This window comes from Curcuma longa, unplaced genomic scaffold (assembly GCF_044706935.1).
Source record: "Curcuma longa cultivar G26 ecotype Majalengka, Jawa Barat unplaced genomic scaffold, ITB_CL_G26_1.1 contig_21623, whole genome shotgun sequence".
Lineage (NCBI taxonomy): Eukaryota > Viridiplantae > Streptophyta > Magnoliopsida > Zingiberales > Zingiberaceae > Curcuma > Curcuma longa.
Genome location: NW_027431699.1, coordinates 1 through 26,872, shown reverse-complemented (window position 1 = coordinate 26,872; position 26,872 = coordinate 1). Strand labels below are relative to the sequence as shown.

The window sequence follows — 26,872 nt, the reverse complement described above, 5'->3', positions numbered from 1 at the left end:
TTATCACAGAGTTAGTAAGCAAAAGAAAATTTAAATTAACTTTCTATAAAATTAAAGATTAAGTAGCAGATATAATCACAAAATCACTTTCAAAGACAATTTTTTTAAAAAAAAAATTAGAGTATTAAATATTATCACAAATTAAAAAAGAGTACTAAAAATTAATTTTAAAAATTAATACACATGCATGTAAAGAATTAATACATATGCGTGTCAAACGTATTAAGTGGATTCAAATGGATAATGATTAATTTAATTTTATAATAATTAATATCATTCTAAAATTATCTATCATATTTATATAAAAATGCACATACATGTAAAGAATTAATACGTATGCCTGTATAAGTCAAACGAATTACGTGGATTCAAATAGATAATAATTAATTTAATTTTATAATAATTAATATTATTCTAGAATTATCTACCATATTTATATAAAATTATTCTAGCTGTGTCACAGATATGCGATCAATAATCCATAGTGTGTTTTGATTTTCTCTATATAAAATTTTTATATCTATCATTTACCCTACAAACTCTGTCGACAATGTTTTTCAGCTTGGCGTCCTCCATTTGGCTTCAGCCACGTGGCACTGCGACCACCGGACTCTTCGGCGCTGTCGTTGCCATTGCCGTTGCCCTCCTCTTGGCCGACTGCCTCTTATGGAATCTCAGGCGACGGGGCAAACGGCTGCCGCAAGGCCCGACCCCGTGGCCACTCGTGGGCAGCCTCATCCCGTTGCTCCGGCACCGGCCTCACTTCCGATGGGTCATGGCTGCGGCGGAAGGCAGGGACATCACTTGCATACGCCTGGCGCGCACCCACGTCGTCGTCGTCAATTCGCCGGAGTTGGCGTGCGAGTTCCTCAAGAAGCACGATGCCAACTTCGCATCGCGGCCGCTCACGGTGGCCACCGAGCACTCCAGCCGCAACTTCCTGACGGTGATCTTCAGCCCGCTGGGCCCGCAGTGGAAGAAGATGCGGCGCGTGATCGCGTCCGAGGTGCTGAGCAGCGCGAGGCTGCGCTGGCTGGCGTCAGCGCGGGCCGAGGAGGCCGATCACCTCACTCGGTATCTGCGCAACCTGTGCGCCGGCGGAGCCGGAGCCGGAGGCCTAGTCGACATTCGACTGGCGACGAGGTACTACAGCGGGAACGTGATCAGGCGGATGATCTTCGGGGCGAGGCACTTCGGGGCCGGCGGCCCGCACCAGGGCCCCGGCGAGGAGGAGGTGGAGCACGTGGAGGCGGCGTTCTCGGTGCTTTCGATGGTCTACTCCTTTTGCCCGTCGGACTTCGTGCCGTGGCTGAGGTGCCTGGATTTGGAAGGCCATGAGAGGATGTCCGAGCAGGCGACGAGCACCATCTACAAGTACCATGATCCGATCATCGACGAAAGGATCGAGAAGTGGAGGAGGGGAGAAAAGGAGGAGGTGGAAGACCTTCTCGACGTCATGATCTCCCTCGCCGACGACTCCGGGGAGGCGATTCTCAGCAGTGAAGAAATTAAAGCTCAATGCGCAGTAAGTCAACGATATATTTTAAAGGAAATTAAATTTTAATTATTTTATAGCGCTTTGATGAGGAATTATTAAGAAAAAAAGAAATCATTTTTAGGGAATTATAAGAAATTGTTTAGGACACCGAAATAGGGTACCTTTTATACTCCTACAAACGCTTTAATTAGCTTATTTTTTTCTGCAAAAAGATGGATCCGCCACCTTAGCGGCCCCACACGGTCGGCCCCACGACCATATGTGATGAGGTAAATCGAGTGCAGTTGGTCACGACGCAGGAGGGTATTGCCTGGCTTCGCCAGGATTCGAACCCTTGCCCTCTTCTACAAGTCTGTTGCGTCGTAATCACCTATGCCCTGGAGGCTTTAATTAGCTTATCTTAATAAATGCATGAGTTTGGAAAAAGTTTATTATTTTTAGAATTAAATCATAATTTAGTTCAATCATTTTTTTACAATATTAATACAATATACCAAGTAAACTTTTTAATCAAGTTTTTTTAAGCATCTACAACTCACTCCTGTTATAACACAGTTCACCTTTTTAAAAAGCATAGGATTCATGCTACATATTCATTATAACAATATATCTTTTACACCCATATTCCTTTTAACATTAACATTCATTATTTATGGGTCCTACCGTCCACTTAATCATTTTAAAATTATATCATATTAAATAAATACATTTTTAAAAGTCACTAGATAATTAAAAAAATAAAAAAAATACACGTGGGATGCGACAACCTTCTGGCTGGCCCACCCCACTTTTAATTGAACGCGTTCAATTATTTGAATGAGTTCAACTGGAGGGGTGTTATAACACCTCTCCACAATGGTGTTTAACCCCAATGGGATATTATAACACTCCGTTAGAGCATCCATTGTGGATGCTCTTCCTATGGCCATATATATTTGTCATGACTTCTATAATATAATTAGAGTATTTATGAATTACTACATATTTATATCATGCACTCTGATTATATTTATTCATGAGCTTCTAAATGCGTTTATGTTCGTGAACTTATAAATTAAATACTATTAAATTTAACCTTAGCTCAATAATATTTTCAAGTTTGAAATCATATTGAGTTCAGCTCGTTAACTTAATCGAATGAGCTCGAATATTTTTTTTTAAACTGAGACCTAAACAGTTCGCGAATGATTTAACTCTTTTACGTATTTAATCATCTTATATGTTCAAATATTTATATTAATAGTCTCATCTCTACTACTGTCATATTTTATTGTCATTTTATAAAATTAATTACGAACTTTTTTATTTTTTTATTTATTTATATTTTTGTGCAGGAGTTCATGTATGCCGCTGTGGACAATCCCTCAAACACAGCAGAGTGGCTGTTGGCACACTTGCTGGAACAACCTGACATCATGCGAAAAGCCGTTGAGGAGTTGGATAGGGTGGTGGGCAAGGAGCGGTTAGTAGTCGAATCCGACTTTGCTCGACTCCCCTACGTGAAGGCATGCGCTCGTGAGGCCCTTCGTCTCCACCCGGTGGCAGCCTTCAACCCCCCTCACGTAGCTATCGACGACGCCGTCGTTTCCAACTACTTCATCCCCAAGGGGAGCATGGTGCTGTTGGGTCGAGCTGCACTCGGACGAAATCCCAAGGTCTGGGATGATCCGACCCGATTCGATCCGAACCGACACTTGATGGATGGACAGCAAGAGGTGGAGCTAGCAGAGCCAAGTCTCCGAATGATATCGTTTACCACCGGGCGTCGACAATGCATGGGAGCTCCACTTGGCACGATGATGACCTACATGTTGGTCGGAAGGGTGCTTCAAGCATTCGAGTGGAGCTTACCCGCCGGCGAGACTAGCATCGACCTCTCGGAGGAAAGGATGAGCCTCTTCAAAGCCAAACCTCTAATGGCTTGTGCAAAGATTCGATTGCCAGATTTGTTAGAGAATCTATGAGCAAATTTAGACAAGAAGAAGAAGAAGAAAACAAAAAAGAAAAGAAAGAAAATAAATTGAAGGACAAAATAAAACTATATATGATCCCTGAACTCAAATGTGATCTGGTACTGTAAGTTCCCTTTAAATTTCTTGATCATTGCATATTTTGCAATTTGGATCAAGAACTATCTTATCAAATTATTTGATTAATGCATCTACAATAAAATAAATCCATCTTTTGGAAATCACCATTGATATTGATCGAGTTCTTACAAAAATTTGATTTTAAATATGGTTTCCGCCAAATTTTTTAACATATATATATACACAAATTAATGCGAGACTTGCAGGTATATATCCATTAATTACCCCGCAAGGTGTTAATTAATTTCTTGTTGCCGGCGCCATGAGGAATTTCATCTTTCCAGTCGAGTTTGCTGTCAAGAACGCAAGCTTTTATATACATATATATACATAATTCTAAAATAAAAGTAAAGAGGTTATAGTTAAAGTATAATATATATAATAATGTTTATAAGCTCTAAACCCTCTAATTTTTCTAGTAATTATTCTATGCCAAAACCAGTTTAAAGAATTAGGATGATTTTTTCATTATTGTAGAAAAGAATGGATATGTGGTATTAAAATAATATTTAATATTCTTTGATTATATGAGATAAGTCTATCCATAATATTGTTATATTATATAATATTTATTTTTTAATAGTATTATTTTATTTATTTATTTTTTCAAGTTCATCTTATATCAAACCTCTAAGCTAGCTATTGAGCCACACCAATTCGACTCGACTCTGTGAATCACTCCATGTGTAATTTATTATTATTATTATGACCATTATTATACCAATAATCTTTCATAAATCTTTAAGGAGCATTGTTGCACTAACAGTAATGAATATTGAACTAGTTACTTAATTAGATGTTAGATCTTTTTCAGTTAGATTCCAATTTAATTTTTATAATTATGCTTTAATTATAGTTATCTAAATAAAAGTTTTAAATTGATCAGGACTTGATTCAAAATATAATTACCAGAAATAAGATTTAAAGTGGCATGATGTAATTCGGTAATATAAATGGATTGATAGAAATTTAAAAGTAACCCATATATAAATACTATTTATAAAATATATTGCTTATTTTTATGATTTATGGTTTAACTTTTTAAGAAAGTTTAATTAATCTAAAATTTTATGAACTTGTTTATTTTTTTTTAAATTACATTTATTTTTATATTATTCTATATAGCTTTTTATTGATTGAATGACATAATTAACACTAAGGGATATAATTTTAATGAGCACTTAAACATTATTATCTTAAAAGTAATTTGATGGTTAAGGTTAGCCTCGATGAATGCAATATTTTTTTATTAGGTAATTTATTATCTTTATGCATGAAGATAATATATAAATTCAGCCGTTTTGATCTATTATGAATTTTTTATTACATTCCCCTCCATAGGGCCCTCTTATTTCTTCCTTCTTCAAGCTCAAGCTATGAATGAAGGAATCGAGGAGGAGATAGCAGCAACAACTGATTTTATTATAGGACAACGCTTGATATTCATATTTATTAATTATGTGCCTCTGCATCTAGCTAGCATTGAATAGACCTCAAACAATAACTATCCTAGTTCTATCCTATCTTTTGTTGTGACAATAACACAATCATAGTTCGCCACTTTAAAAAATTTTGGACAAAAATCAAAAGGGCATTCTTTTTTATTAGAATCGTTAAAGGAGCACTTCTTTTTCATTTATTATCAAAAGGGTGTTGTACCATTTAATATTAGTACATTTTACTTTCTGAAATTATCTTTATTTTTGACATTGTTGTCTACTAGTTCATAGTTGTTATATATAACATGAACATTTTAACTCATAAATAAACTGTGTTGTAACAACTATTGTTCATAGCGGCTAAAATATGGATACTTCTTCTCTCGTTAACACCGATATTATATTATAGTAACATTTAGATTTTGATCAATACTAATAATATATTGTAGCATATATAGTTCATAACTTTTATAATATAAACACTTTATCTTTGATCAACTTGGATCAACATAGATCAACATCATATTATAGCAACTATAAATTATAATTACTATAACATAGATAATTTATTTCTAATTAATATTATTAGTCAACATTATATTATACAGTTAGGAGATATAATAACTACTACAATTATATATAGTTGTAGTAGTTGCTAATTATTAACTACTACAATTAACAATTATGTAGCAATTATAGGATCATAGCTGTTATAATTTTATAACATTTATAAATTCATAGTTATTATAATAGCGTCAAAAAGATAATTTTAAGAAATAAAATATGTAGAGGCAGAATGAGATTTTTTATAGTAAATGAAAAATAACATCCCTTTAACTATTCTAATAAAAAGTGGCGCATTTTTTATTTTTGCTAAAAAAAGCAAAAAGACACTGTAAACTAGACACTATCGAGATGTGATCGGATCGCTTCAATAAAAAAAAAAATGAAATCTGTCACTCCAGCGGTCCCACATAGTCGGTCTCATGACCATCTATGAGGAAGTAAATCGGAAAATTACAGTTGGCCACGACGGAAGAGGATATTGTCTCAGTTTCGTCAAGATTCAACCCTTGCCCACTTCAGTAAATTCTGGCTCATTTTAACCAACTCAATTATACTCCAGGAGCTACAATTTCAAACACAAAATGGCACCTCAACGGAGTGAGCAAACCTAATATACAATGAATAATGTATAAGATGAAGGTTGGATTTTCCTACAAAAAAAAAAAAGAAGGAATAAGAGTTTCAAAAAAAAAAACAACGTTAATGGCTCACAAGGAGTAAGGAACTTCACTAGATTCCCTAAAAATTATGCATAAAATATAAATTATATATATATATATATATATATATATATATAATTATATATATATATATAATTGTGATTTATCACTATACTTGGCTTTTAATCTTAAAAGTTAATTTTAAAAATTAATGCACATGCATGCATGTTAAGAATTGATGCATAGAATTCATACGTATGCATGCATTATGTGAGTTCAAGTACGTGGTCAACTGTAATTTCTCGATTTACCTCCTCATATATGGTCATGGGACCGATCATACGGGGCCGCTAGGGTGGCAGATTCCACCTTTTGCAGAATAAGAGTTCAAGTAGATAATGATCAATTTAATTTTATAATAATTAATGTCATTCTAGAATTATCTACAATGTCTATAAGATTGTAGTGGTTATACCACAAATATGCTCATGATCAAATAATCTATCATATTTTGGTTTTCTCTATTTTTATATTATTCTCCACTTCAATATTTATTTATCATTGGTATCAAAGCGTCCATATACTTTCCATTCCTGATGGCAAATACCCTCTTCCAATACTCTGCAAGTAAGTTTCAATTTTTGATGGAGAGCACTATGATTACTGGAGTAGTTAGATGGAAATATTTTTCATCTCATAGGATCTCTAGGAAGTAATTGAATAAAGCTACGAAGAATCACCAAAGGCTCCTCCAACATGGACAAATGTTCAACAGCGATAATATAAAGAGAATATTAGAAAGGCTGCAAATGCATTATGATAAATCCAACAAGGATTGAGCATGTCAATTTTTTCTCACATTTTCAGCATAAAAGGCTAAAGATGCTTGGGAACTTCTAAACAAAGAATTTCAAAGTTCAGAGAAAATCACTACGATCAAATTACGGACTCTATGGATCAATTTTGATAATTTATCCATCAAAGAAACTGAAAGGGTACGCCATTTTTCTTAAAAATTACTGAGATAATTAACTTGATTAGAGAAGTTATGGTAACACTATCGAAGAAAAGAAAATAGTTGATAAAATTTTAAAGATTTTATCAGAAAATTTTAACTTGCATGTTAATACTGTCATTGAGGAATCTAAAGATTTGCCTACACTCACTTTGTAAGAAACTGAAAGGGTACTGTCATTGAGGAATCCAAAGAAACTGAAAGGGTGCGTGATTTTTTCTCAAAAATTACTGAGATAGTTAATTTGATTAGAAGTTGTGGTGACACTATCGAAGAAAAGAAAATAATTAACAAAATTTGAGGAACCATTAGAGCAAGCTCTCCAATCCAAAATGAACTAATGGGTTCCCTTGAAGCTCATGAGAATAGAATGGATAGATAGACAGAGGAACCATTAGAGCAAGCTCTCCAATCCAAAATGAATGTGATAGAAAGAAAGAATTAAGATTGATCGAGACGATAAAAGTATCAACTTCAGAATTCTAATTCAAGAGACGAATTCAAAGGCAAAGAGTAAAAGACAAATCAATCTAGCAACAAAGATTTCAGACAATGCCACATGTAAAAAGAGCAATCATGCAAGTAAAGATTGTTGGTTTAGATAATGTAACAACTATGAAGACACTGACCATCTTTACATCAATTGCCCAAAGAAATAGAAAAATCAAGCCAACTTCACTGAAAATGATGAATCCTCAGAATAATTGTTCTACTCTTGATGTTAAAGTAGTCCCAATGTGCATGTCTCATAAAGAAAAATTGATTTTAAAGTTTGAAGTCATAAATAATTCAATGCTTTGGCATATGAGGTATGGTTATTTAAATTATGAGAGCCTTAAATTGTTGAATAAAGAGGCTATGGCTATTGGGCTCCTTTCTGTTGATGAAAGAGGAAGAGTTTGTGAAGGATGTGTTTATGAAAAAAAATCCATAGAATGCCATTTCCTAAATTTTCATGGAGAGCTACATCTCCACTAGAATTATTACATGCTGATATTTGTGGTCCAACCAAAACTTATTTCTTAATAAAAGATATTTTCTTTTATTTATTGATGATTATTCAAGGATGATGTGGGTATATTTTTTTGAGAAGAAATATGAAGCTTTCTCTAAATTTCTTCACTTTATGACTTATGTCAAAAGAGAAAGTGATAGCTCATCAAAGGTTTGAGAACATATTGAGGAGGAGAATTTATTTCAAAACCATTTTGGAACTATTGCAATGAAAAGGGTATAACAAGGCAACTTACTATTCGATAAAGTCCTCAATAAAATGGCGTTGCGGAGCGAAAAAATCATAGTATTATGGAGATGGCTCGAAGCATGTTGAAAGCCAAAGGTTTGCCAAACACTTACTGGGCAGAAGGAGTTAATACAACTGTATATCTTTTGAACAAACCTCTAACAAAGGTTGTCCAACACATGACACCCTATGAAGCATGGTTCCAAGGAAAACCAAAGGTTGGCCATCTTAAGATCTTTGGTTCTTTGGCTTATTATTATATTCTTCCTCAGAATCGAGAAAAGTTTGATGGAAAAGGAGAGAAATGCATCTTCATTGGCTATAGTGATCATTCCAAAGGCTACAAGTTGCATAATCCCAACACTCAAGAGTTGATCATTCCAAAAGATGTAATATTTGATGAAAGAAGTGCATGAGAATGAGAAGACAGAGAGTTGGATTCACATGTATCCCCTCTTCATCCGTTGGATTCACATGCAACACCTTCTTAAGACGATGAGGTCACTCATTTAATTTCTCCAAGTCAAGAAACTCCAAGTTCTTCATCATTAAATCATGATCAGTTGGTCTCAGATACAATTGACTCACCAACAAAAAAGACTCATTCATTACAAGAAATATATGAAACATGTGATGTTGCTTTTGCTGTGTGTGAGCCCTAAAATTATGAGGATGCTGCTAGAGAAGAAGTTTGAGTACAAGCTATGAATCAAGAAATAAAGATGATTGAAAAAAAATAATACTTGGCAACTCGTTGAAAAACCACCATCCAAGGACATTATCAACTTAAAATGGGTCTTCAAAAATAAGTACAATGAAGATGACTCTATTCAAAAGCATAAAGCTCGATCGCCTTATTGTCAAAGGTTATGCTCAATAGCCTGAAATTGACTTTGGTGAGACATTTGCACCGGTTGTTCGCATGAAAACTATTCAGACATTTATGGCTCTTGCTGCTTAACTCAAGTTGTTGATATATCAACTATATGTTAAATCTGAGTTTTTGAATGGAGAAATCGAAGAAGTATATGCTCATCAGCCACAAGGATATGCAATTAAAGGTCAATAAAATATGATGTATCGATTTCAAAAAACTCTTTATGGATTAAAGCAAGCTCCACGAGCATGGAATAGCAAAATTGATAATTATTTTCAGATGGATTCAAAAGAAGTCCAAGGGAGCCATCTTTATATGTGAAGACAAAAGGTACAATAAATTTTCTTATAATATGCCTTTATGTTGATGATTTGATATATATGAGCAATAATCTAATGATGATTAAAGATTTTAAAAAAGTCATGATGAGCCAATTTGAGATGATAGATCTAGGACTTATGAAATATTTTCTTGTGATGCAAGTGAAGCAAGAGAATGAAAGAATCTTTATCTCTCAAGAAAAATGTGCTAGTGATTTAATGAAGAAATTTAACATGACTTGATGCAAAGCCTCTTATACTCCTATGGTAGTCAATGACAAGCTTTTGAAAAATGATGGAGCTAAAAAAGGTCGATGAAACCATCTACAAAAAACTCATTGGATCACTCATTTATCTCACAAATACAAGACCAGACATTATGTATGTTATTAGCGTTGTCTCAAGATTTATGAGCGAACCTAGCCCACTTTATTTTGCTACAGCTAAACGTATTCTTAGATATGTCCAAGGAACTAAGAATTATAGAATAATATTTGAAGCTGAGGAAGATAGTAAATTGCATGGTTTTTCTGATAGTTATTGGGCAGGTTCAATAGATGATCGCAAGAGTATATCAGGCTATATTTTCTTCATATGTTCCGGCTAAACATCGCGGATGGTTAAACCACCAGTCAATGAACGGTCTGACTCATGCGAGGCTTCACTTCCGTTGGCGAAGGGACCTGACAATAGATTGAGCGAAAGGATTAGATTGGTGTCGGAGAGTCCTAACAGGCCACTCCGACACTCTCAGTGGAAGGAGATGAAAGTCTTGTAACCTCTTGCATATTGTCCTATTACTACATACCCCTAGGAATATTCACATTTTCCTACAAGCAGGTGCTTGGATGTTAGAAGTTCGTACACTGTACAAAAGCAGGACTTAGGACAAAAGTGGTGCTCGAGGCCGAGATAGGGTTCGAGGCGGTACAGTCGAGCTGAAACTCGGGATTGAGGCGACTGAGAAATGACTCAGAACTGCTTGGTCGAGATGTGACTCAGGACTGCTTGGCCAAAATGTAGCTTGAGACTGCTTGACCGAGATGCGACTCAAGACTGCTTGGTCGACATGTGACTTGGGATTACTTGGCTGAGATATAGCTCGGGACTACTTGGCTGAGATGCGGCTCGGGACTACTTGGCCGAAATGTAGCTCGAGACTACTTGGTCGGGATGTAGCTCGGGGCTGCTAGGCCGGGATATGACTTGGGACTTTAGTTAACTTTTATCCGCAGGGGTTGTGCGCGTGCCAGTAGCCTGTCGCATTAGTACCGACGTGCTGAGGTCCAATTCCACCCCGAGTTATACCTCGAAAGGGCCTAGACACGAGAAAGCTCTAAAGGAAAACAACCCCTCCTTGCTAGAGCAATTGTGCGCCTATGAGAGAGATATTTTGTGTTGACTGTTGACTTTTGATTCGACACATCAACTTACCCCTTGCCTACAAGTGCCACATAGAAGTAGCACGATTCTGCCACATCAGGAACAAAGCCTATTTCTTGGTCATCAAAGAAACAAAATACTGTGGCTATGTCTTCTGCCGAAGCTGAGTATATATCAGCATGTGGAGCGGCATGTGAAATTGTCTGGTGAAGAAGAATTCTCAAGGATATGAAGCAAGAACAATTTGCGCCAACCATAATTTTATGTAATAATATGTCTAGCTACTATTGCAATGACCAAGAATCTTATTTTTCACTGTCACACAAAACACATCAAATTACGATATCACTTTATCATAGAATTAGCAAGCAAAAGAGAAATTGAATTAACTTTCTATAAAATTAGAATTAGCAAGCAAAAGAGAAATTGAATTAACTTTCTATAAAATTGAAGATCAAATAGCAGATATCTTCACAAAGTCACTTCCAACTTCCAACGGAAAAGTTTCTTCGAAAAATTTAAAGTATTAAATCTCATAAAAATAAAAAATACTAAAAATTAATTTTAAAAATTAATGCACACATGCATGTTAAAAATATGCGTGTATAGAAGTCAAATGAATTAGGTGGGTTCAAGTAGATAATGATGAATTTATTTATAATAATTAATATCATTCAAGTAGGTAATGATTGAATTATATGTATGAAGACAAAAGGTATAATAAATTTTCTTATTATAATAGGCCGGTTGGTGATTTGATATATATACTAGCAATAATCTAAAGATGACAGATCTAGGACTTATAAAATATTTTATTGTGATGCAAGTAAAGCAAGATAATGAAAGAATCTTTATTTCTCAAGAAAAACGTGTTAGTGATTTAATGAAGAAGTTCAATATGACTTACTGCAAAGCCTTTTATACTCCTACCATAGTCCATGACAAACTTTTAAAAAATGATGGAGCTAAAAAAGGTCAATGAAACCATCTACAAAAAACTCATTGAATCACTCATTTATCTCACAAATACCAGACCAGACATTATGTATGTTATTAGCGTTGTCTCAAGATTTATGAGCGAACCTAGCCAATTTCAATTTACTACAACTAAACGTATTCTTAGATATGTCCAAGGAACTAAGAATTATGCAATAGATTATTTGAAACTAAGGAAGATAGTAAATTGCATTTTGCACATGCATGTAAAGAATTAAAACGCATGTAAAGAATTAAAACGCATTTTGCTACAGCTAAACTTCATCTTGCACATGCATGTAAAGAATTAAAACGCATGCCTGTATAGAAGTCAAACGGATTACGCGGATCCATAGTGTGTTTTGATTTTCTCTATATAAAACTTTTATATCTGTCATTTACCCTACAAACTTTGTCGACAATGATTTTCAGCTTGACGTGCTCCATCTGGCTTCAGCCATGTGGCACTGCCACCACCGGACTCTTCGGTGCTGCCGTTGCCATTGCCGTTGCCCTCCTCTTGGTCGACTGCCTCTTATGGAATCTCAGGCGACGGGGCAAACGGCTGCCCCAAGGCCCGACCCCGTGGCCCCTCGTGGGCAGCCTCATCCCGTTGCTCCGGCACCGGCCTCACTTCCGATGGGTCATGGCTGCGGCGGAAGGCAGGGACATCACTTGCATACGCCTGGCGCGCACCCACGTCGTCGTCGTCAATTCGCCGGAGTTGGCGTGCGAGTTCCTCAAGAGGCACGATGCCAACTTCGCATCGCGGCCACTCACGGTGGCCACCGAGCACTCCAGCCGCAACTTCCTGTCGGTGATCTTCAGCCCGCTGGGCCCACAGTGGAAGAAGATGCGGCGCGTGATCGCGTCCGAGGTGCTGAGCAGCGCGAGGCTGCGCTGGCTGGCGTCAGCGCGGGCCGAGGAGGCCGACCACCTCACTCGGTATCTGCGCAACCAGTGCGTCGGCGGAGCCGGAGCCGGAGGCCTCGTCGACATTCGACTGGCGACGAGGTACTACAGCGGGAACGTGATCAGGCGGATGATCTTCGGGGCGAGGCACTTTGGGGCTGGCGGCCCTCACCAGGGCCCCGGCGAGGAGGAGGTGGAGCACGTGGAGGCGGCGTTCTCGGTGCTGTCGATGATCTACGCCTTTTGCCCGTCGGACTTCGTGCCGTGGCTGAGGTGCCTAGATTTGGAAGGCCACGAGAGGATGTCCGAGCAGGCGACGAGCACCATCTACAAGTACCATGATCCGATCATCGACGAAAGGATCGAGAAGTGGAGGAGCGGAGAAAAGAAGGAGGTGGAAGACCTTCTCGACGTCATGATCTCCCTCGCCGACGACTCCGGCGAGCCGATTCTCAGCAGCGAAGAAATTAAAGCACAGTTGGCGGTAAGCAGTGTTCACCATATATTATTATTTATCATGAATAATATATTATTTTAAAGGAAATTAAATTTGAATTATTTGATGAGGAATTAAGAAAAAAAGAAATCATTTTTAGAGAATTATAAGATATTGTTTATGACACCAAAATAGGGTACTTTTTATACTCTTACAAACTCTTTCGCTTATATATATCTCAATAAATGAGTTGGGAAAAAGTTTGTTATTTTTAGAATTGAATCATACTTTAGTTCAATCATTTTTTTATAATATTAATACAACACCAAGTAAGCTTTCTAATCAAGTTTTTTTAATGTTCCTATGGCCGTATGTATTTAATTATCATGGCTTCATATAATCTAATTAGTGTATTTATTGATTATTACGTATTTATATCATGCATCTCTGTTTGTTTTTATTTTTTATCTTGTCTTTCATCAGGGGTATAATCAAAACGAATCGAACAGTAAAAGGTTCGAGTTCGATTCAATTGATTTTTTCCTAATATCGAATTCGATTAGAACTTTAATTTTTATATTTGAGTTTGATTCGTAAAAATTAAATAGTTAACTAATGACTCAAATTTAATTCTAAAATATCTCATTTAAAAATTAAATGAACTTTTATATATATATATAAAACAAACATATTCACAAACTTTTAAATAAATATGTTGAAAAGCTCATGAATTAAATATTATTAAACTCAAACTTAACTCAAAAATATTTTCAAATTTGAAATCATGCTCGATTTCAACAACTAAATTGAATGAACTCAAATATTTTTTTTTTAAATTGAGACCCAAATAGTTCGCGCACGATTTTAACTCATTTATATATCTTTAATCATCTTATACGTTCAAATATCCATATTAATGATCTCATCTCTACTAAGTTCATCTTCTATTTATGTATTTATTTCACATGGCTAAGATTCAAGATGTAATTGTCATTTTATAAAATTAATTATGAACTTTTTGTATAATAAATAAATTACTTGTTGCAGGAGTTCATCTACGCCGCTGTGGACAATCCCTCAAACACAGCAGAATGGCTGTTGGCACACTTGCTGGAACAACATGACATCATGCGAAAAGCCGTTGAGGAGTTGGATCGGGTGGTGGGCAAGAAACGATTAGTAGTCGAATCTGACTTTGCTCGACTCCCCTACGTGAAGGCATGCGCTCGTGAGGCCCTTCGTCTCCACCCAATCGCACCCTTCAACCTGCCTCACGTAGCTATCGACGACGCCGTCGTTTCCAACTACTTCATCCCCAAGGGGAGCATGGTGCTATTGGGTCGAGCTGCACTCGGGCGAAATCCCAAGGTGTGGGATGATCCGACCCGGTTCCACCCGAGCCGACACTTGATGGATGGACAACAAGTGGTGGAGCTAGCAGAGCCAGGCCTCCGAATGATATCGTTTACCACCGGGCGTCGACAGTGCATGGGAGCTGTACTTGGGACGATGATGACCTACATGTTGGTCGGAAGGATGCTTCAAGCGTTCGAGTGGAGCTTACCCGCCGGCGAGACTAGCATCGACCTCTCGGAGGAAAGGATGAGCCTCTTCAAAGCCAAACCTCTTATGGCTTGTGCAAAGATTCGATTGCCAGATTTGTTAGAGAATCTATGAGCAAATTTAGACAAAAGAGGGTCATAGCTTGGAAAAGGAAAATAAACTGAAGGACAAAAGAAAATTATGATCCATGAACTCAAATGTGATTTACTACTGTAAGTTCCCTTTAAACTTGATCAGATGTGTCTTCACAAAGTCACTTTCTATAGAAAAGTTTCTCTGCAAAATTTAAAGTATTAACTCTCATAAAAATAAAAAAATACCAAAATTAATTTTAAAAATTAATGCACACATGCATGTTAAAAATATGCGTGTATAGAAGTCAAATGAATTATGTGGGTTCAAGTAGATAATGATGAATTTATTTATAATAATTAATATCATTCAAGTAGATAATGATGAATTATATGTGAAGACAAAAGGTATAATAAATTTTCTTATAATATGCTGTTGATGATTTTGTTGGGATTGTCCCGGTGCAATGCGCGTGTTCTCACGTTTCGAAAACGTACACAGCGGAAATATAATAAATAATTAAACTAATTATTACACAACACACGCATAACAATATAGGAAATAACAGCATACAAGGCATGGTAGGAAATTAAAATTTTCTGAATAACAATTATTCAACGTGCACAAATAAAATTTACAGAATAAAATTATTCTAAACGTGTATCTAGCGATGACGATATTGAGCCGTGTTGAATCAATCGAGCGATCCTCGTCCAAGTCCCGCCTCTACTGGTGATCCACGCCAAGCTCTCATCTGGACAGCTTCGGAAGCCACAAGTCACGTCATCGTCTTCGGTACTAGCCGATGATCGATGACGATCGAATCGAGAGAAACCTTATTCCGAAAACCACACGACAACGTGTGTCGCGAACATTTCGGGACTTTCTAACTATTATCGGGACTTCCGAACATTGTTCCATCTTTATTAGAAACATTCTGATTGTTCATCCTAAATTGCACTCCTCTGTTTCAGCCGGTGCAATTTCCTCAGGCAAAGCTCTGGCATCCCAGGAAGAATCCGAGCAACAGCGGCGATGATTTCTTCCTCTCCGGCGGTGGAAGGCGGCGCCGTGCGGTGTCATGCTCGCGGAGAAGAAGCCGAGCAGTGGCGGCGATTCAGTGAGAAGATGAACAGCGCTCTCCTCTGACTTCAGAAGCTCGCGGCCGGCGCGTCATCGGGCGGAGAAGGCAGGGCACGCTCAGCTTGTCTTCGGGAGGAAGAAGCAGACAAGCTCACGTCCGGGGCTGTCGGCGACGGCAACTTTCCGGTATGGCGACACCTTCGCCTGAGCGAGACGCGTGGACGGTGGCGCACCCGCGAAGAACAGCGGTGGCACGACGCGGGCAGAGGAGGAAGACGAAGCAGTGAGAATTAGCTAGGTTTTGGCGGCGGGGAAGATGAGCAGGAGCCACCCTAAAACCTGAATCGCGATTTTGGTTTTGTAGGAGATGCTACAGTGAACCGGTTATAATGAACCGGATTAGGTTAGGTTAAGGTTTGGGCTAAACCAAGTTAAAACAGGTTGAATCATATTTTAATCCAACTGTTGTGAACCGAACCAGTTGAAACCTTAGTCACTGTAGCAAATCAAGTTTATCTTTGGTTCGCTTGGTTCACTAACCAAACGAACTCTGATTTGACCCAAACCAATTTTGTTCATTTTGTCTTCACAAGATGAAGCTTCTCATCTCTCCGTTTTGCCAAAAACTCTTCCATCGCGAACCAAACCAAGTTGGTTCAATTCAGTTCAAAATTAAATCATTTGGTTCACTAACCAAACGACTTTTGATTTGAACGAAATCAGTTTTGTTCGTTTCGTCTTCGTAAGACGAGTTCTATCATTTTGTCCATTGTCTGATTCAACCAGATTTTATTTTCTCGTTCTGAGAATCTAATTCTCAAACTCGTTTTAAGTCCTTCGGAAAACTTGTAATGCGTGTGACCCAATAGGTTCCCGGTCATGTTGATCGTCTGTAATTAATCATTAATTACGGAACGATCATGAGTGACACCTAGTAGTATATCATGATTCTCAATTGATCCAAAAATCAACGATTGATTCCAGAACATCTTCTAAACCCTTTAGCAGCTACACTGAATCGTGTCTCGTTCCTTTCACCGTCTTATACCCGCTTGGTTCAGGACATGGTCTATGTGTCAGTCCCCACTAGGCTGACTACGTCACACCTAGCCCAAGCTGCTTTCTTGTCCTGTGGATTCAAGTTACTTGTGCATGTGTCCAAGAGTCTCGTAGTCTTAACATGTAATGCTTTGGCCAAAGACTTTTAGTAACAATCCTGACAAGCGGCCGCAAGGTATACGTCTCCTTTTCCAAGGAGCGGTGAATTAATCCTCTGTGGGCTATTCAAACACCTTCGGACACTTTGACTTATATCCAATCATCTCAGGTCCACACCTCCTCGAAGATACTTACTTAAGATGTCAAAGTATAAGCCTCCATGACCAAGGTGACTTGAATACCGCAAGTCAAAGGGAACTCGCACTTAAGCTGCATTGATATCTTTATTGACATATATATAGAACCATATAAAGTCTCAAGACAGGTCATTCCAATGAACTGATTACCTTTAACCAGCATCCACGTTTAACTCTTAACATCTAATGCTGACAGCAGTGAGATAAGTTGCTTGGCTAACCAAGGAGTTCAAAACGTGCTAGTCTCGACAGAATTGATGACGTCCGTACTCATCAATTCTCGACTAGGGATAATTTCAATACATTCATAATTACACGTGTAGAGATGCTCACTAGTTGTAATCCAATCACAAATTCTCTCACGCTATGAATCGTATTACGGACATTCAATATTTGAGTTTAAGATCCAATCAAACACATATGGAATGTGCACTCAAATAGTGAATTGTTGTCCCCGGGGCAATGGTGCAACGGTAGGACATCCGGGTTGTAACCTAGGGACCCGCGGTTCGATCCCCAGCTACGGCGTATTTGCAGGAATTTTCCTCCAAATGGGGAACGCAATCAAAGGATGCTGGGCATCTGGATTGACCGCCGTATGCGCTTCCCGATTTACCCTGGTGGTCGGTGGGAAACTTCCGTGGGACCGGGCCGACCACCCCCAGAGATGTTGGCTACTGGGATTATCATTTTTTCAAATAGTGAATTGTTATTTATCCAATAAATAGTATAACCGTAAGGCGATTGCCTTAGGACACCTCTCAAATCTAACAGATTTGATATATATGAGCAATAATTTAATGATGATTAAAGATTTTAAGAAAGTCATCATGAACTAATTTGAGACAATAAATCTAGGACTTATGAAATATTTTCTTGTGTTGCAAGTGAAGCAAGAGAATGAAAGAATCTTTATCTCTCAAGAAAAATGTGTTAGTGATTTAATGAAGAAATTCAACATGATTTATTGCAAAGCCTCTTATACTCCTATGGTAGTCAATGACAAGCTTTTAAAAATTGATGGAGCTAAAAAAGGTCGATGAAACCATTTACAAAAAAACTCATTGGATCACTCATTTATCTCACAAATACAAGACCAGACATTCTATATGCTATTAGTGTTGTCTCAAGACTTATGAGCGAACCTAGCCAACTTCATTTTACTATAGCTAAACATATTCTTAGATATGTCCAAGGAACTAAGAATTATGGAATAATATTTGAAGCTGAGGAAAATAATAAATTGCATGGTTTTTCTGATAGTTATTGGGCAGGTTCAATAGATGATCGCAAGAGTACATCAAGCTATATTTTCTTCATATGTTCTGGTTAAACACCGCTGATGGTCAAGCCACCAGTCAACAAATGGTCTGACTCACGCGAGACTTCACTTCCACTGGCGAAGGGACCTGAGACTAGATTGAGCGAAAGGATTAGACTGTGTTAGGGAGTCCTAACAGGCCACTCCGACACTCTTAGTGGAAGGAGATGAAAGTCTTGTAACCTCCTGCTTATTCTCCTATTGCTGCATGTCCTTAGGAATATTCACATTTTCCTACCAGCAGGTGCTTGGATGTTAGAAGTTTGTACATTGTACAAAAGCAGGACTTACGACAGAAGTGGTGCTCGAAGCCAAGATAGGGTTCAAGGCGGTACAATCGAGATGAGACTCGGGAATATTGAGGCGACTGAGACATGATCTGGGACTATTTGGTTGAGATGTGACTCAGGACTACTTGGCCGAAATGTAGCTCAAGACTGCTTGGCCGAGATATGACTCAAGACTGCTTGATCAACATATGACTAGGGATTGCTAGGCCGGGATATAGCTCAGGACTACTTGACCAACATGCAGCTTGGGACTACTTGGCTGAGATGCAGCTCAGAATTGCTTGGCCGAAATGTAACTCGAGACTACTTGGTCGGGATGTTGCTTGAGATTGCTAGGCCCGGATATGACTTGGGACTATAGTAATTAACTTCTATCCGCAAGGGTTGTGCGCGTGCCAATAGCATGTCGCGTTAGCACCGACGTGCCAAGGTCCTGTGCCGCCTCGAGTTATACCTCAAAAGAGCCTAGACACGAGGAAGCTCTAAAGGAAAATATTCTCTCCTTGCCAGAGTAGCTATGCGCCTATGAGAGGGATATTATGTGTTGACTGTTGACTTTTGATTCAACACATCAACTTACGCCTTACCTACAAGTGCCACGTAGAAGCAACAAGATTTTGCCCCATCATAAACAAAGCCTATTTCTTGGTCATCAAAGAAACAAAATACTGTGGCGATGTCTTCTGCCAAAGCTGAGTATATATCAGCATGTGGAGCGACATGTGAAATTGTCTGGCGAAGAAGAATTCTCACGAATATGAAGCAAGAACAATTTACGGCAACCATACTTTTATGTAATCATATATCTACTATTACAATAAACAAGAATCTTATTTTCACAGTCACACAAAACACATCAAATTACGATATCACTTTATCATAGAATTAATAAGTAAAAGAGAAATTAAATTAACTTTCTATAAAATTGAAGATCAAGTATCAGATATTTTTATAAAGTCACTTTCAATGAACAAGTTTCTTGCACATACAGGCAATTAATACACATTCATGTTAAAAATATGCGTGCATAGAAGTCAAATGAATTATGTGGGTTAAGTAGATAATGATGAATTTATTTATAATAATTAATATCATTCTAAATTATCGACGAGATCTATATAAGATTATAGTGGCTGTGTCACAGATATGATAAATAATCCATAGTGTGTTTTGATTTTCTCTATATAAAATTTTTATATCTATCATTTACCCTACAAACGTTGTCGAAAATATAATGTTTTTCAGCTTGACGTCCTCCATCTGGCTTCAGCCACGTGGCACTGCCACCACCGGACTCCTCGGCGCTGCCGCTGCCGCTGCCGTCGCCGTTGCCATTGCCCTCCTCTTGGCCGACTACCTCTTATGGATTCTCAGGCGACGGGGCAAACGGCTGCCCCCAGGCCCGACCCCGTGGCCGCTCGTGGGCAGCCTCATCCCGTTGCTCCGGCACCGGCCGCCTCACTTCCGGTGGGTCATCGCCGCGGCGGAAGGCAGGGACATCACTTGCATACGGCTGGCGCGCACCCACGTCGTCGTCGTCAATTCGCCGGAGTTGGCGTGCGAGTTCCTCAAGAGGCACGACGCCAACTTCGCATCGCGACCTCTCACGATGGCTACCGAGCACTCCAGCCGCAACTTCCTGTCGGTGATCTTCAGCCCGCTGGGCCCGCAGTGGAAGAAGATGCGGCGCGTGATCGCGTCCGAGGTGCTGAGCAGCGCGAGGCTGCGATGGCTGGCGTCAGCGCGGGCCGAGGAGGCCGACCACCTCACTCGGTATCTGCGCAACCAGTGCGTCGGCGGAGCCGGAGCCGGAGGCCTCGTCGACATTCGACTGGCGACGAGGTACTACAGCGGGAACGTGATCAGGCGGATGATCTTCGGGGCGAGGCACTTTGGGGCTGGCGGCCCTCACCAGGGCCCCGGCGAGGAGGAGGTGGAGCACGTGGAGGCGGCGTTCTCGGTGCTGTCGATGATCTACGCCTTTTGCCCGTCGGACTTCGTGCCGTGGCTGAGGTGCCTAGATTTGGAAGGCCACGAGAGGATGTCCGAGCAGGCGACGAGCACCATCTACAAGTACCATGATCCGATCATCGACGAAAGGATCGAGAAGTGGAGGAGCGGAGAAAAGAAGGATGTGGAAGACCTTCTCGACGTCATGGTCTCCCTCGCCGACGACTCCGGCGAGCCGATTCTCAGCAGCGAAGAAATTAAAGCACAGTGCGCGGTAAGTAGTGTTCACCATATATTATTATTATTTTTATTTATCATGAATAATATATTATTTTAAAGGAAATTAAATTTGAATTATTGTCTAGCGCTTTGATGAGGGATTATTAAGAAAAAAAAAGAAATCATTTTTAGGGAATTATAAGATATTGTTTATGACACCAAAATATGGTACTTTTTATACTCTTACAAACTCTTTGTCCTTCACGAATGAGGCAGCAACGGTAAGGTTGCTGCCATGTGACCTAGAGGTCACGGGTTCTAATCCTGGAAACAGTCTCTTGCCAAAGGCAAGGTAAGGCTGCGTACAATGGATCCTTCCCCGGACCCTGCATGGCGGGAGCTTTGTGCACTGGGGCTGCCCTTTTTGCCCTTTACACGAATGAGGCAGCACAAATCTAGGCCTCCGACCAAAGATATGATGCACTCCATAAGAATTTCTAACATGGTAACTTTTCGAGAAAAAAGAGATTGGTCTTTATCCTCATTACATATATCTAATTCAGGCATGTCAATTTCATCTAGTTTAGGCATGACAACATATAACAATTTTCCTTGTAGGTCGAGGTCCTGACAGATCAAGGTGATCAGATCCTAGACAACAGTGAAGCCCTGGTAAGTTGAGGTTAACCAGATATTACGCAATGAGTAAGTCCCGACAGGTCAATGTTCACCGGATACCAAGCAACGAGAAAGTTCCGACAGGTTAAGATTGATTGGATGTCAGACAACAATGAAGTCCCGGTAGGTCCAGGTTGATCAGATGCTAGGCAACGAGGAAGTCTCGGCATGTCAAGGTTGATCGGATGCTAGACAACGATGAAGTCCTAATAGGTCAAGGTTGACTAGATACTAGGCAACAGAACGTCTTGATAGGTCAAGGATGACCCAATGTCATGCAAAGAAAGTCCGAAAACGATAAAGCAAACTTTCGAATGTTATAACTTTTAACTTGGATATCAGAACGATACGATTTTTAGTACGAAACAGAGCTTGCTCAAAGATGTATCTTGTTACTTAAATAGATTCAACTAATTGTATCATTAGAATTGAATAGAAGAAAATTGATTTGACTAATCAGAGTAATCAGTCGACTGGTGTTGTTTCAAAAGCATATAGAAATGAATCGATTAGATTGATTGACAAACTTGATTCGACTGATATTTAAAAAATTGGTAAAATTAAATAGATTTTAGAAGGTTCAGAAGTCGTTATTTGATTACTGACCAAATCAGTCAACTTGTAGATGATATCAATCTACTGTTAAGCGAAAATCAACCCCAATAGTAACTGTATAAGTATGGTTTCTCTTGAAATAAAGGAGTCAGTTCTTGAGGGTTTAAGGACAAAGTGTTGCTGCATTTCCAGACCAACAAGAACTATTCCAAGCAACAAGAAATTATCCAAAGCAAGATCTCATTTATAAAGGTGTTTTTGCTTTCATTTGTATTTGTATTCTTATTTCTTGTTGTATTGTTGTGTTCTTGTAACAACAAGTATGTGAGAGGCTTCCTTGCCTCCTGAAGATATCCTAAAAAGGAGGATTTCATAGTGGAGGTAGATAGCTCGAAGTGGACCCTTGGATTAGTCGCCTCAAGAAGACGGGTACCAAGTAAAATCAATGTGTTATGCATGTGGTGTCACGTTCGAATCAAGGTTTCCGCTGCGCATTCAAACGACGATCATAAGATCAAGACGAGAAATGATTAGAGATATTCACACCCCTCTAACTCGCACGAGTCGTAACATAAGTATTATCAATAGTCTGAATCAGATAAATCAACTAAAGCGTGAACCACTGAGCCAATATCCTTAAAGTGTAATGTCGCATACGTTATCTGACGTATAAGCTAAAAAAACTCTCACCAGTGAAAGACCTAATAACCACTAACTGTGAGCGATTATGGTACCACAATAACATGTGGATGGTCAGGTACCCTAGACTGTGGGCGTCCACACTGCCACACAAATATATATGAACAGTACAGTACTCTAGTATAAAACTCGACTTAAAGTTTTCACTTTTAGGATTCTATTTTATCTATTTATCATAATTATTCTCTTTTCATATCGAATGATCAATCAAGTTAACATTTTCATATGAAGTCTGTTAATTTATCTTCATAGGATTCACAGATAAAAGACTACAAGTATTAACAGTATGAAGTATCAACTAGCATGGAAGGTCAAGTAATATAAAGATTGGTATCAACGAAAGAATAAATTAGAATATTCATTTTAATTTATAAAATAACCTTTCCTATTTTTCTCATATGAATCCACATGTCAATAGGAAATAATATCAATTATTTGTCCTCCAATGATTTAATTATTTCAACCCTCATTTCATTATTTTAAATATCAAAAGAAGTAGAGAGGAGGGTTGTTGCTTGTTGGAAAAATAAAGATAGTTGTTTTTGAGAAAAATAGAGAGAAGCAGAGAAGGAGGAAGAAACAAAAGAGGAAAGTTTTACCTTCTTCGTTAGCAACCTCAGTTAGCTTCGATGAGTTGGGGGCAACAACACCAAAAGAGCAAGGCAAAGCAAAACAAGGATACTCTTGCGGTGCCAACAAAACCCTAGAATACAAGAGAAGAAGAAAGAAGATGCGACGATTGGTCTTTGTTGCTGGAAGAGGACAGCAATCCTGATGTTGTGTCTTGCTTGCTGGAGAAGAGAAAGGAGAAAAGAGGCCTCTGTGCTTGAGAAGAAGAGAGGGATGAAAAGGGGAAGAGGAGTAAAAGCTATTTGTTTGCTGCCATTGGAGAAGAGAAGGAAGAAGGAATGGGGAAGAAGAGGAAGGGACAAAGAAGAAGAGGAGAGGAAGGTTTTGGAGCCCCAAATTGATTTTGATGTGATTAACCAAGTTAGGTTAGGTCCTGTTATAGTCTGATCCCTTTGTCTAAGTGTGCAAGAGCTTAGGAGCAGAGGAAGTCAAGCGGAAGATGCAGCGGTCAAAGAAGGATGGCACGGAGGAGTGAGCCGATAGGCTCGATGCATCCGAGGGATGCGAAAAATGCGGAAGAGTACACCGATGGAGCGAAAAGGACGTGTGCAGTGTCCGAGGAACGAGAAGCAGGGAGGAAAGATGCTCGAGGGGTGAAAGGCCAGAGTAAGGTTCAGGCAAGCCTAACTTTGGTTGGCCAGAAATCACTCAAATAATGTTTCTAAAAAAAGTCAACTCTATTGACTTTTACCAAGTCAAAATCTTCAGCTTTTAATCATCGGTCAAATTAAGGATAGAGATTATCCTTAATCAAGGATGATTCAAACGTTGATAAACATTTATTTTTTAAAAGGATAATATTTATCGTTTATCAAAGATTAACGATCAAGATCAAATTCTATCTACGATCAACGATCAAGATTAGTTTGTGTAGGTTATAAATAGGCTTAGAAGTTAAAAAAAAATAACACTTCGATTGTAATATTTTTCTTAGCCTCCGTCTTGTGCTACAAACGTCTGTAAGAGGCTTCTCCGCCTATAAGGAGTTTTGATAGTAAGCTTCAACCGCCTTGACTTACAAGCACCTAGGTTGTAACCAAGTAGGGGCAATTCACCCCCCTCTTGTCGGCCCACATCGATCCAACAGAAGGCATGGCGGTGGTGTACAACACAATGGGGATGTTGCGTGCGTAGGGAGAAAAAAGGTGAAAAAGAGAGAAAAGAGAAGGTTTCTCAAAATACCTAATTTGTTTCAAACTGGCCAAATTGGTTTAAAGCTTAAATTTGATTTAGTTATAACTTGATCAAATCAACTCTAAATCAATCTTGATTTGAACCAACATAATCTTTATCTTTCTGCCTACTCATTGGATTTAGTTCGAACCCAATCTAATTGTGATCACCCTCACTTCATGTTCGATGATTTAGTTCATCTATTTATTATTATTATATATTTTATTTTTTTAAAAAAATTAATACTTAACACGATAAATGAATATTGATAAAATGTTAATTAATGGTGAAGTCTTAAAAGGTCAAGATTGATCAGATGTTAAACAAAGAAAGTCTCGACAGATCAAAATTGATCAGATGCTAGTCAAAGGAGGTCCTGGTAGATTAGAGTGTAATTCGAATACTAGACAAAGTGAAAATTTAACCTTGGTAAGACTGAAATAAAAGTATCCATTGACAGCTATGTATGGGAACGAACAATCGATTGATGGCTTGAAACCACGAATTTGGGGTTTAAGGGGGTTTTTGGGGTATTGTTAAGGTGTGAGCAATTGATTGTTGAGTATTAGTAGTCGACTGATGAATTAGAAACTATGAGTTCGAAGTCTGAAGGGGGTTTAAAGAGGTTTATGATATGATCAATCGACTATTGTGTTTCAGTAGTCAACTGATGCATCAGTCTAGTGGGCACTCAAGTGTTGACACTGTTGGAGCAAACCGAATATTTGGAATTCGACTAAGCAACTCAATTGATCGCTAACAATTGACTGATGAATAAGAGCAATAGACTATTGCTGAGTTGGATTGAACCATTGGGTTGATTAGAGCAAAGTTCGAGTCAATGGAGGAGCAATCGATTAATGATGACTATTAGTCGATTGTTAGGCAAATTTCAACAAGATTTAAAGCCTATAAAAGAGGGTTTCGTGGAGAATTTTGAAAGTTAGTTCTTGGAGGTTTTGAGAGGAAGTGTTTGTTGCATTCTAATTTTTCAAGAGGCATTTCAAAAGCAATCAACAACAAACAAAGTAAAAGGTCTCTTATGTAAAAGTTTATTTATATTATATTTATTTTCATATTTATCTTTATATTTGATTTGTATTACTTACAAAAACAGATGTTGTAAGAGATTTCTTCGCCTTCGGCAGTATCTGAGAAAGAGAATTCATAGTGATACTACCAAATTGACACGTCCGAGCCTCGCATATGCCATAATCAGGTTGGGTCTTCTAGGTTTGCTAGGAGACAGACTTACTTGAATGTCTTCAAGGTTATCCTGTACAAGCGATTTTGTATTCGCTTTACTAGCATCAAGAGATTCCCGCTCCTATCAATCACCTTCATTATATTAGTCATTGTGATATAATTATAGCACTGCATTATCACAAGCAAACAAAAGAAAAGAATGGATCATTCCAAAAAAAAAGAAATGTAACATTCCCTTTTCATTTCATTAAAGTCTATTTCTAATTTCATTTCATTCTATTTCATTAAAGTCTCCATTTGGTGAATCATCATTCTGAGGAAACATGTGAGCATTCTCTGACAAATTATTGACTGAAACCCGCGACTGCAAAACTGAAATATGTGGAGGTGGAATTTTTTGTTTGATTGGTGAAGATTGAGGAATTTGATGGTCTCCAGATGTCTTTTGCATCACTCTATTTTTGGATGTTTCAAAATCATTTTTTTCAATTATACGCCACTCGGGTAGCCGTAATTTCCCAACTTCAATTGTCTCAATCTGCAATATCTCACTCACCAGAGAAGTCTTATCAGCAGTATCCTGATCTTTGTAAACAGTCATCAGCTTGTTAAGAAGATCACTGGTATTTATCTCCTTATCATCTGTAGCATCTGTAATTTACAA

General features: G+C 38.4%; 3 protein-coding genes across 3 annotated transcripts; all 3 read left to right on the top strand.

Moving 5' to 3' along the window:
- Positions 1-550: 550 nt before the first annotated feature.
- On the top strand, positions 551-3,462 carry LOC141817701 (phenylalanine N-monooxygenase-like). Its single transcript, XM_074705334.1, has 2 exons — positions 551-1,525; positions 2,833-3,462. Exons 1-2 carry the CDS (start codon positions 551-553, stop codon positions 3,460-3,462), a joined length of 1,605 nt encoding a protein of 534 aa, XP_074561435.1.
- Positions 3,463-12,487: 9,025 nt separating this feature from the next.
- Positions 12,488-15,150, top strand: LOC141817703 (phenylalanine N-monooxygenase-like). The gene is made up of 2 exons (XM_074705336.1): positions 12,488-13,462; positions 14,462-15,150. Exons 1-2 carry the CDS (start codon positions 12,488-12,490, stop codon positions 15,089-15,091), a joined length of 1,605 nt encoding a protein of 534 aa, XP_074561437.1. The 3' UTR covers positions 15,092-15,150.
- A 5,182-nt stretch (positions 15,151-20,332) lies between these two features.
- LOC141817702 (phenylalanine N-monooxygenase-like) lies at positions 20,333-21,939 on the top strand (the record flags this gene model as incomplete). Its single annotated transcript, XM_074705335.1, has 2 exons — positions 20,333-21,322; positions 21,886-21,939. Coding segments are annotated over exons 1-2 (1,044 nt in total), but the record flags the coding sequence as incomplete, so codon positions are not given.
- Positions 21,940-26,872: the final 4,933 nt, after the last annotated feature.